This window comes from Columba livia, chromosome 24 (assembly GCF_036013475.1).
Source record: "Columba livia isolate bColLiv1 breed racing homer chromosome 24, bColLiv1.pat.W.v2, whole genome shotgun sequence".
In the NCBI taxonomy this organism is placed as follows: domain Eukaryota; kingdom Metazoa; phylum Chordata; class Aves; order Columbiformes; family Columbidae; genus Columba; species Columba livia.
This window is the reverse complement of record NC_088625.1, coordinates 2,233,807-2,244,352: the sequence shown is the minus strand read 5'-3', so window position 1 is coordinate 2,244,352 and position 10,546 is coordinate 2,233,807. Positions and strand designations below refer to the sequence as shown.

Sequence of the window (10,546 nt, the reverse complement as noted above, 5' to 3'; positions counted from 1 at the left end):
CAGCTGGATCCTGGATGAGATACACAGTGGCCTGAAGAGCCTGAGTCCTGCTCCAAAACTGTTCCTAAGCATGTGAAATTGCACAGCACAGCCTGCACCATAGCACCCTGGGGACAATTTAGGTTTGGATTTATGCAGGCAGACGGGATTCAGTCCTGGTCTCAACAGGACCGTTTTCTCAGAGCCCTGCAAAGACCAGGTGGTCTCAGGAGCCTTTGCTGCTTGGGAAGCGGCAGAGCGTGTGTCTCTGGGTTTGCCACAGACACTGTTGATTTAGTGAGACAGTGTCTGTTTTGATTTCTGGGATAACTTGGGCTTTGTTGCTTTGTGGAGGAAAAAAAAACCCAAAAGTCTAGGAGCCTGTTCCCATCGGTCCCTTCCACAAATACTGGAGCTGCTGGTTTGAGCTCCACCAGAGAAACAGAAAGGCATCAAAAACATTGGCAGAGCTTGAGAGCATTTGGCTGCCACTCTGCATTCCCTCCTTAGTCTGTGTCTGCAGGGATGAAAGAGAGCATGGCTTCCAGCACTCCTGCTCAGCAAACCCATCAGGCTATTTTGTGAAAAGCCTGCCAGGGTGCAGAAGAACAACCCGGTCGCTGACACCAGGCAGTGCCAGCCCCGCTCCCTGCATCACTGCTCGGGGCAGTTGTCTTCATGCACTCAGGGATATCGTCTGGGTAACAAGCTGTTCAACTGGCATAGGATGAGCCTGCAAGTGCCCAGAAACAGAGAATGAACTCATTGGAGAGCAAAGACAGGGCTAATAAAAGGCAAAGTGGGGGGAACAGAACTGTGTAATGACTACTAATGCCGTGAATTTCTATTGCAATAGAGTCAAGGTACCTCAGACGCCAAGTGAATGGGGCCACACTGTGACAGGTGTGGTACAGGCACACAACAAGCTGGCATTGTCTATAACAACAAAGGAGAGAGAGGTCTGAACTGTTTTGGGAACTTTTACATTAGAATCAACTCCCCGTGCACTCCCAGCACTGGCCACGTGCTGTTTTCAGTCCCCAGCGTTTCGGCAATCCAAAGACCCTGTGTTGCAGAGTCCCAACAGGGCCAGATGGTATTTCAGGCTCCAGCATGCCATGTCTGCACTGTGTGTGCATGTGCACTCCTCCAGCCCGGCACTCTTTGCCCAGCTTGCAGGTCATATGTTGGACATCCTCCCTATCCCCAGTCCAGCGAAAATGTTTATTCCAGTGACAAGAGGCCTGCAGTGAGTGAGGGGACCATCAGTCCTTCTTACCAGCACAGAATATGCCACATCAGAGAAAAAGAAAAGACTTTCATGGTTGCTGTTCTGAAGTGGCTGTGAGTTGGAGGTATCCTTTTATGACAGCTGCTTCAGGTGGTTGAGTTTCACTAGCTTAGGATTGTCTCTGGAATGATTCTTAATGACTTAGACAAAGCCTATTGTAAAGGTGGTTTTTATTTTGACAGTGTCTGAAATACTTACTAACAGCAGCTTGTCTGGTCCTACTTCATGAGTCGTGGCATCTCCCAGCAGTACAGACTGCGAGTGTGGGTATCTGATCTGCATGGGGAGGGTGATGGAGGCTTAGCTGTCCTCCCGCTTGCTCTCATGAGGCTGGCAGGCAGGGCTGCTCTTAATTTGACTCTGATCCTCACTGCTGGCAGAGGCCCTGAGAAGCAGAAAATAGCTGCACAGTCGTTCACTCTGGTCTGGATCCCACTTTGCCTGGCTAGGTTGAAAGAGCAGTCTTATACCAGTGTTTCAGCAGCTGAGGAGCTGTGCTGCATGGGACAGGCTCCCGAGCAGGGCATTTCCGACCCTATGTACTCGTGGAGGTGGGATGCAGAAACCTGCAGGTCACATCCCAGCACAGAGAGGGAGAAGCTCCATCCATGTGGACCTTGAAACCTCCTCTCCCCTCTGTGGGAGGGCTGCACTAAGGCATGCCAGGGCCCCCATATTTGGCCAGTGACACAGCATTTTGGCTGCTTTAATTGGCTCTGACTAGACAAGGATTGCAGCTGGCACCTGCTGAGCCCTCAGGGCCATCCAAGGCAGCAGCAGCTGCCACCGACAGCAGCACACACGATCCCTCACCCAGCATCACAAGACTACAGAGACATTTCTCATGTAGCTGGTAGCATCATGATGTCTGCAAGGGGGGTCGAATTCATCCCCTCTGTGACTCTACAGAGAGCACCAGGATGCCAGCGGGGCCCTTGGGAACTGATCAGAGCCTTTCCCTTCAGCATTTTAGAGCTCACTCCCCTCACAAGGGATGAAAAGGTCTGTGTGTGAACAAGCCTATGTCCCATAAACTGGAGGGCGGAATCAAGCAGAGACCATTGCCTGGCATTTTTTCACTTGGGCTAACTCCAGCTGTGGGTCTGGAGATGCACAGGGAGCCTCCAAGAGCCCACCACTTTACATCTTTTCTCCTCGAGACCCCTGATCTCTGTGGGCTTCCCACAGCACAAGCAGCTCCAGCTGCACCTGAGCCAGGACAGCCAGTCACAGAGGTGACAGTCCTGGCTGCCCCATGGACAGAGTCCCTCCAGGTCCCCACCGATGCCATTTCCACAGATGAGCTCAGTGTGAACTCTGCTGCTCTGTTTCCCACATCTGGAGCAGCTAAGGCACTGTCCATCCTTCCTGCTACAGAATGGTTTGGCCAGAAGCAACATGAATCCAAGGCAAACAAGAGAAGATCAGAGGCAGATTTATTCCTTTTTCCTCCTGAGAGCTGCAGGTACTTTTACAGACCAACAAGTACCTTCTACCTCCACGCAAGTCAGATGCCAACTCAGAAGCGAGGCACTGGGATAACGTCTTCCCTCTTCCCAGTACCCTTCTGGGCTAGAGAACAGCAGCTGTTTTACAGTCCACTGCAACACAGCCTCACAGTTTGGGGTAAAAGTGACCCTTGCCATTTGAGGTGAGAGAAGAGCACCCTCTTTTTTCAATTCCAAGTCCCTTTTTCCAGTCATCAGTCTTAACAAGCAGAAGTCTGGCATATATATGGATGCCTCCCAGCGCCACTAAACACTGATGGTGAGAAATAGGGGTCTGGTACCACAGATTCCCCATCCCTGTTCCCCCTCCCTTCCCAGTGCAAACCCAGATCTAGGACCTTTAGGACTCTTCCTTCCCTTTTCCTTCTTCAAGCTGCTCTTCTTTCCCCACTGGCTGCTCCTGTTGGGTTATCTTCACCTCATTGACTCTGGCCTTCACCTCCTTCCCCGTCCGGGGAGCCACAATGCTTAAGATGCCATCATGGGACAATGTGGCTCTCACCAGCAAGGGGTCGACATCCAGCGGGAGGATGTAGGTCCTGGTGAACTCTCGGGAGATGAAGCCGTGGCGGTCAGCCTTCTGTGGGTGCTGTCCCATCACCTCCAGCAAGTTGTCTACGGTGCGGACAGTGAGCTCATCTGGTAGGAAGTGACACACATCCAGGAACACCTGGAATTTGTGCTCGTTGAGGTTGATCTCAGAGATGCCTCGATCCAGCTGCTTATTGATCCGAGGCCTGATGTAGTAGCCATGGTACAGGGCAGGGGCTAAAATTTCACATGGGGACACACCTGAAAATGAGACTCAGTGAGGAGTGTGGGGTTTACAGGGAAGGAGCTGGAGAAGGGTGGTAGGGGGTTTGGTGACAGGAGGAAGATGGAGCCTGGCAAACACTTTGGTTTTGCCACCACATCAGCACAGTATGGATGGGGTCTCTTGCGGTTCCTACCTTTGTGTCTGTAAAACACACCCAGAATCAGGTGCCACCCAGCAGCAGCTGCCAGCAAGCCAAGGGCTGGCACCCAGCTTTCACATGGTAGGTGGACAGCGAGGAACCGGCAAGTGCACTGGGTGCTCTGCAGTGCAAAGCCCACAGCCAGGGATGGGCACAGAAAATGCTGATGGCGAAGAAACTGCCCTGAAGAACTAAAGGCCTTTTGTGTGCCATTGTCCAGGGGGCTTTCCTTGGAGCTTTTTGCCTTTCACGCTGTTGTGCTGGTGCTGAATGGTTCTGCTGCTGCCCACATTCCTTCCCCTCTGCCAGCTACTGCCCGGCTTTGTGCTGAACACCCCAGCTCAGCTTTTCTCCACAGCCCCGGCTGCAAAAACTTCCCCCTCACCACCCCCCCCCCCCCCCAACTTTGGAGCATTTTGCTCCATGCTTGCACAGCATATCCATGAATGCCAGACCACTGGGGGCATGAGGGAGAGACAGCAGAAGGCATGGATGGAGGAAGTGGACCTGAAAAGAGAGACCCTGGATATTCCCTCCTGATTTGACCTGGGTTCTTATGCTCAGAATTCTTTTTCTCCAGCTTCCATAACCTGCACTGGAGCTCAGACTCCCCAGGGGGACTCTACCAGCCCACCTTCACCAAAGGAGAGACAGGTGCCGGGGGGGATCCCATCTCCTGTCTTACCTTCTCCAAAGTTCTGGTCGTAAATCTTGCTAGGATTGGCAAACTCATATTCCGAACTCATGGGGTAGGCGTGGGGGACAGTCCGAGCAGCCATGGTGTGTCTGGAAAGGGGACCTTCCAAGCACTCACTGCCTCTGAGAGTGAAGGCTGCAGATTGCAAGGTTTTAATTGGGTGAATTCCACAGGGAGGAGTGTGTGATAAAAAGATGGACCAAAATAGCCATGCACACAGGCCCCAGGATGCCTCGCCAGGGTGACGAGGAAAGCTTCTCGCTGCGTTCCAGCGGGGAGCACAGGCGCTGCCTGCAGTCAGGAAAGCCTCGGGAAAATCCCACACTGCCTCCCAGAGATCTCCTCCTCGAGCAAGGGGCGCAGGAGGCAAATGGGCATCCATGTCCAGGGGAGGCACAGAGGTGAGCTGAGGGGGGCTGATGTCCGAGAAAGCAGGGCAGACCCCAGGCTCTTTAGTCACCGCCACATGCATCACCCACTGTGAGCTCAGGACACAAATCAGCCCCTCCTGTGCCCTACATGACGGAGCTTGATTTTCCCAGAAGCTGAGCAGACAAGGCTTTTGTTCCTGTGAGTGGTGAAATACTGCAGGCAGTTAAGGAGGGCTAGACAGGATCCAGATTCCACTACTGACCCCTCCACATCCCAAACTATGCCGCTGCAGCCTGGCTGTCCAGACTTTTCCCTGGCCAGGGCTTTGGCATAGTGTAATAAGACCCAGAGAAATGCTTGTGCCTGAGATCATGAGCCCACCAGGGATCTGAAGCTGGCATAGATGCAGTTTTATTGAACTGGGGAGGGGGTATGGCAGGGGAAGAATAGTTCCCCATTAAGCTCCTTGTACTCTGAAACCAGAGAATTCCTTGCTTCCATGCCCATGCAGTATGAGAGAGCAGGTGCACTGCTGTTGATGTAATGGGGAACTGGAGAAGGTATTTACAGCCTGCGCCGTTGCACAGGGCAAATTCTGCTCTCTGTTCTTGCAGGCAACCTGAGAGGAAGAGGATCGGACCCTTTTGCAAAGGACTGGTGTGGTTGGCAGTAGGAATGGTGTGCTTCTGAGCTAGTAATTTTATTTAAATTGGGAGCTCTCAGAGGCGGACACTAGGCCTGGCCATTTAAGGACAGTTGCTAGGCTGAACCCATTCCCATGATTTAGATTCACAGGCGAGGCAGGAATGAAAATAAATATGTGAATTAAGACATATTAGGAGCATAATTATAGGAAAGCAGTTTACTGCAGGCAGACAGAGGTAGCTCGCATCTCTGAGAAGGCGTCGGAGTGCGGCACCGTGGAGACAGCTGCCGTGCCTGGTTTATCTGTGCTCACAGCCCTCTGGAGTACTCTGAGGTCATAGTGTTGAGCTCTTCTGCTCTCTCCAGCAAAGTGGCTTCTATAGCGGGCAAAAGATGAGCAGTGTTGGGCTGGAGCACTGTGAAGAAAGCCATCCTCCATTCACACACCCATGGACGTGCGCTAAGGCAGTGGGGGCTTTCTGGGCTGCAAAGAGCCACACTGCCATGGGTATCTCATCAAAGACCTCCTGGGATGTCTCCTGCCCCCTGACTAAAGCAGGCCTGTGGCTTCCTTTGCCTTAAGCAGGGGCAGAGCTCTTCCTATATTGGTGGGTAGTGTGGGGAGCTGAAGTCTCAGTGCTGGCAACGGGAACAATGGCCCCTTGTCATTTTCCCTGCGAGCCCAAGATAGAGCTGCATTGATCCCGCTGGCATCCAGAGCAGCTGGGAACATCCGCCAAGCTTGCCTGGGACTCTGCAGATAAACAGCACGTGGGGAGCGGGGCGGGCAGCTGGGCAGTTTGGCTTCTTGCTGCCCCATTAGGCTCCTTTTCTTCTTCTCCCCTTCCCCCTCCTCCTCAGCACCGTGTTCAAATCCCCCAGACAGCTACTGGGCACCGCTGAAGGGACCAGCCCAGGAGCGGGACAATAAAATCCCTGACACCACTGTTCAAGAGGCCTGGGGGGGTTGGGGGGGGAAGGCCAAGCCAGCTGCATGGGTATAAATCTGTCCCCTGCTCCCGGCACAGCACTGCAGCACAGTTGTTTGCCAGGCTCCTCCAGCGCACTCCAATGGATATCACCATTCACAACCCCCTGATCCGCAGACCCCTGTTGTCTTGGTTGGCACCGAGTCGTATCTTTGACCAGATTTTTGGAGAACACCTGCAGGAGTCAGAGCTGCTCCCCGCTTCCCCAAGCTTCAGTCCCTTCCTGATGAGATCCCCCATTCTTCGGATGCCCAGTTGGCTAGAGGCAGGACTCTCCGAGGTAATTTTCCCTTCTTAATGCTCTTTGTTATTGCTGTGTGCACATCTTGTGATGGGGCTGGAGCTGGACACCCATGAGAGCTGAGAGCTTGGAAGCTGCTTATAGGTGGCTATTAGGAAAAGGCTGGGGAAAAGGATGCCGTGCTTGCGCCTCTGCTCCTCTGCATTGGGCAAGAACCTCTGCATGCATACTGTGCTAATCACTTGCGACTGAGAGCAAGTATTGACATAGTGTTTGGAATAGAGGCAAACTGAGCTGACTTGCGGCAAATGACCGTAAGAGCTGATGGAAGAAAGGAGGAGACCTAATTTCCCCTTCTGCTGAGCAAAACTTTCCATCCCACTGTCTCCTGAGAAACAAACAGCCCAGGGGTAATGGGCAGGGCTAGTGGGCTCCCCATGTCAGGCAGCATGGGAGCTCATGGTTGCTGAGGAAAGGGGGGCCTATTCTAAAGAATCACTGCTGAGAAGAGCGGTGTTTTTAGTAAGACACAGGACCCAAAGGATCATGAAGCAGCCATATGCTTGCTTCAGGGGCTGAGCCAAGAGGTACGCAGTTCAAACAACCTTGCCTGTTCTGTGATTCAGCTGCCTTATGTACAAGTAACTTATAGAGTTATTCTAAGCCAAAGGGTGAGAGGAAAGTGTTTTTTTAATCTTTGCATAGTGTTTCCCTTGATTTACTGACCTGTGTCTGGCTGCCCACGGTAGCAGCCATGATGAGAACCACAGATAACAATGTCTATCTCAGTGGAGAAATCTCCACAAATAGTCTAGAAGAAGGAAGCACTTGGACTTGCAGGTCAAACAGTGGAAACCAGAGCTGGCACAGAGGCCGCCTCCACATCCCAAAGCAAAGCTGCAGGAGGCTCGCATGATCCCTGACCATGAATGCTGCAGGGAGGAAGACACCCAGCTCATACAGCAAAGTGTCGTAAAGTGTCCAAGACAAGCAGAAAGTGCAAATTCAACCTCAGGAAGCCGTAAAAAGCAGCATCTGTTAGCGGTGATAGAGTGCGAAACGGAAGGGAAGGAGGTGAGATTAGCAGCAGGTGAGTCAGAGTTTCGGCAGAAGTCTTGTTGCTCAGATAACAGAGGTGAGCGGTGAGGCAGTATTGCTCACCACTGACACACTATTTAACAAAGAACGACAACGCAGGGGAAAGGCTGCAAACCTGCAGATGAGCTGCACTCAGCTGGACAGTCCGGATTTCTTTGGCTTGAAAAACTGCAAAATCCAGTCACAGAAACTGGAAATCTGTGAAAAGAATTGGATGTGAAATCTATACGCCAACTAAAGAGGCAGTTTTGACGCATTCAGATTAAGAGAAGCTCTTCATCACTCCCAGGGAAAACATTTATCCCCTGTGACCAAGGGAAAACATTAACATTTTAGATACTATACTGATGAGCATTAACGCAATGGGCTAGCAAGGGACAAAGCCACCCAGATGAGAATCACAGGCTTGAATGAAGGTCAGACAGTGCTTGTGTAGCTACAGCTTCAGTCTTGCTGTATTCTGAGAGCCTTTTAGAGCTGAAGTCCTCACCTGCTTTTTTTCTGAAGTCACCTCTTTATTTTGCAGATGCGACTGGATAAGGACAAATTTTCTGTAAATCTTGATGTGAAGCATTTCTCCCCCGAGGAACTAAATGTGAAGGTGCTTGGGGACATGATAGAAATTCACGGGAAACACGAGGAGCGCCAGGTACTTCTGCTTTAACTGTGCGACTGATAGTGTGAACTTCCTCACCTATGGTTATACAAGGAGACTGCAAAACAACCCTCTCCTATGCTCATCTCAAATACTTGTAATGTTTTTAATCAACCAATCCTAATGGAAGATACTCTGTGCAACCTCCCCAGCTGACCCCAGACTGGGCAGTGACAGGGTGGAGATTTATTGCTGATGTTACATGAACTGTGAACTGAACTGGAAAATCATCTTTGAAATGGGCATTTCTGGGCCTCCCTCTTTCTTTGAAGAGGCCAAGAATGCATGGAGACATTCAATAAGCTATCAACAAGCTGTAATAATTAAACCATGTAATGAATCAGTGCGTTGCCCTGTTCTATTTACCACGAGGCTACCTCTTCCTGAAAAAGGCCCATCTATCAGTTTGTAATCCTTAAAAGCTATGTTCTGCTGTTAGTCATCCCACTGCTTGCTGGCTCTGGAGACCTATGTGGCAATTGGGCAGACAGGGGTCAAAAGCCATGCCTAAAGCTGGATGCAACAGGGTTTGCCAGTCCCCATCTCTCTCCCTCCCACCCCACATCCCTGTCTTCGTGCCAGAAGGAAACAAATATGCACAATAAAGTAGCTATGGCACTAGAATTGTCATCTCCAATTGCTTCTGGGGTCTGTCAGTCAGGAAATACAGCACTGCCTGTAGCTGGTGGGAGCCTGATCCCCACGTAGCTTCTGAACATTTTTGGGGCTAAGAAAACAATCAAGCGCTACAGCAGAGATGAGCTCACTAGAAAGCTGTGTATTACTAGAACCCTGGCGACCCTCAGGAACAGGTATGGTGGGCACTGCATGTAGGTCTAACTGCTTCATCTTAGGAACCACTGCACCTGTGCCAGTCTTTGTGTGGCACAAGAGCCGGAATAGAAATCCTCCTCTAAGCATTGTCCCCGCAGGCACCTGGTGGGGTGGTGTCTCACTTCAGCCACTCTTGGCTTTTGGGCCATGTCATAATAAAAACCCTTTTAACTTTCTGAGAAGTTTCCCTTTGAGAGCTGGAGCTTTCTCATCTCAGAATTTATGCAATGGGTCCATGGTTTAGCTGGAACTCAGAGAACATTTCTAATCAGGGCTGTTCCTTCTCTTCTCCTTTTGAAGGACGAGCACGGCTTCATTGCCAGGGAGTTCAACAGGAAATACAGGATTCCAGACGACGTGGACCCACTGACCATAACCTCATCGCTCTCTCTGGATGGTGTCCTGACTGTGAGCGCACCAAGGAAACAAAGCGATGTCCCTGAGCGTACTATCCCCATCACCCGTGAAGAGAAGCCTGCCATTGCGGGAGCCCAAAGGAAGTAGGCTGCTGTTTCGAGTCACCCGAGGAGCCATTCAAGAGCACTTTTCATCAGATGCCAGCTATACTGAATGGCTACTCTTATTATTTATGCTGAGTAAGTTTACTAACAAATAAACCATGAATAAGCAGTTTGTATCTTTTTAATTGAGTGCTGAGGGCAAGGGGATTGCTGGGTCAAGAAAGCTGTGTCAGGTGGCTGTGCAGGGAGACATACCTGGCATTGTCCTGGCTTGAGGGGCAGGTGTGTCCGGAGAGCTTGTCTTGGTGTTTAGAAACACTTTGCTAGTTTCACTTCGTGTACTTTAATGTTTTACAATCATCTAATTGCATGAGCCTTTTCCTTCAGTGTTGCCAGAGGATTTCAGTGTGTTTCACAAGCAACAGAAACATTTCTCTAGCAGATACTGGACTGGTAAAACAACTTCACGACAATCAAAACCCATTCGAAGTGTGGGTATTAGATAACAAAGTATTGGAAGACAACCATATATCAAATATCTAGAATGACTCGTGTTATGGAGAAGCATCTGAGTGCTGCAACAAATTCAGAGCAGTTGCAGATGAAAACTGCATAGCTGCAGTAAACAGATATATCCAGAGAGGAGGAAAACAACCTGCTCCCACAGTGCAAATTGCATCACTTTGAAACTGCGTTGTCAGTGCCCTTAAAATAATGAACAAGGTCTGATGTCTATGGTATTAATCTGATTTATGCTAATGCTGAGTGGTACAAAACACTACTGAGTCGTTGTCTGCTTAGCACCTCTCTTCAAAGGGCA

General features: G+C 50.7%; 2 protein-coding genes across 2 annotated transcripts; one reads left to right on the top strand and one right to left on the bottom strand.

Moving 5' to 3' along the window:
- Window positions 1-2,689: 2,689 nt before the first annotated feature.
- HSPB2 (heat shock protein family B (small) member 2) lies at window positions 2,690-4,840 on the bottom strand. Its single transcript, XM_005500745.3, has 2 exons — window positions 4,420-4,840; window positions 2,690-3,570 (listed from the first exon to the last, which is right to left on the bottom strand). The coding sequence occupies exons 1-2, from the start codon at window positions 4,811-4,813 to the stop codon at window positions 3,119-3,121; spliced, it is 846 nt and encodes a 281-aa protein (XP_005500802.2). The 5' UTR covers window positions 4,814-4,840; the 3' UTR covers window positions 2,690-3,118.
- A 1,458-nt stretch (window positions 4,841-6,298) lies between these two features.
- On the top strand, window positions 6,299-9,895 carry CRYAB (crystallin alpha B). The gene is made up of 3 exons (XM_021285292.2): window positions 6,299-6,717; window positions 8,303-8,425; window positions 9,566-9,895. The coding sequence occupies exons 1-3, from the start codon at window positions 6,520-6,522 to the stop codon at window positions 9,767-9,769; spliced, it is 525 nt and encodes a 174-aa protein (XP_021140967.1). The 5' UTR covers window positions 6,299-6,519; the 3' UTR covers window positions 9,770-9,895.
- Window positions 9,896-10,546: the final 651 nt, after the last annotated feature.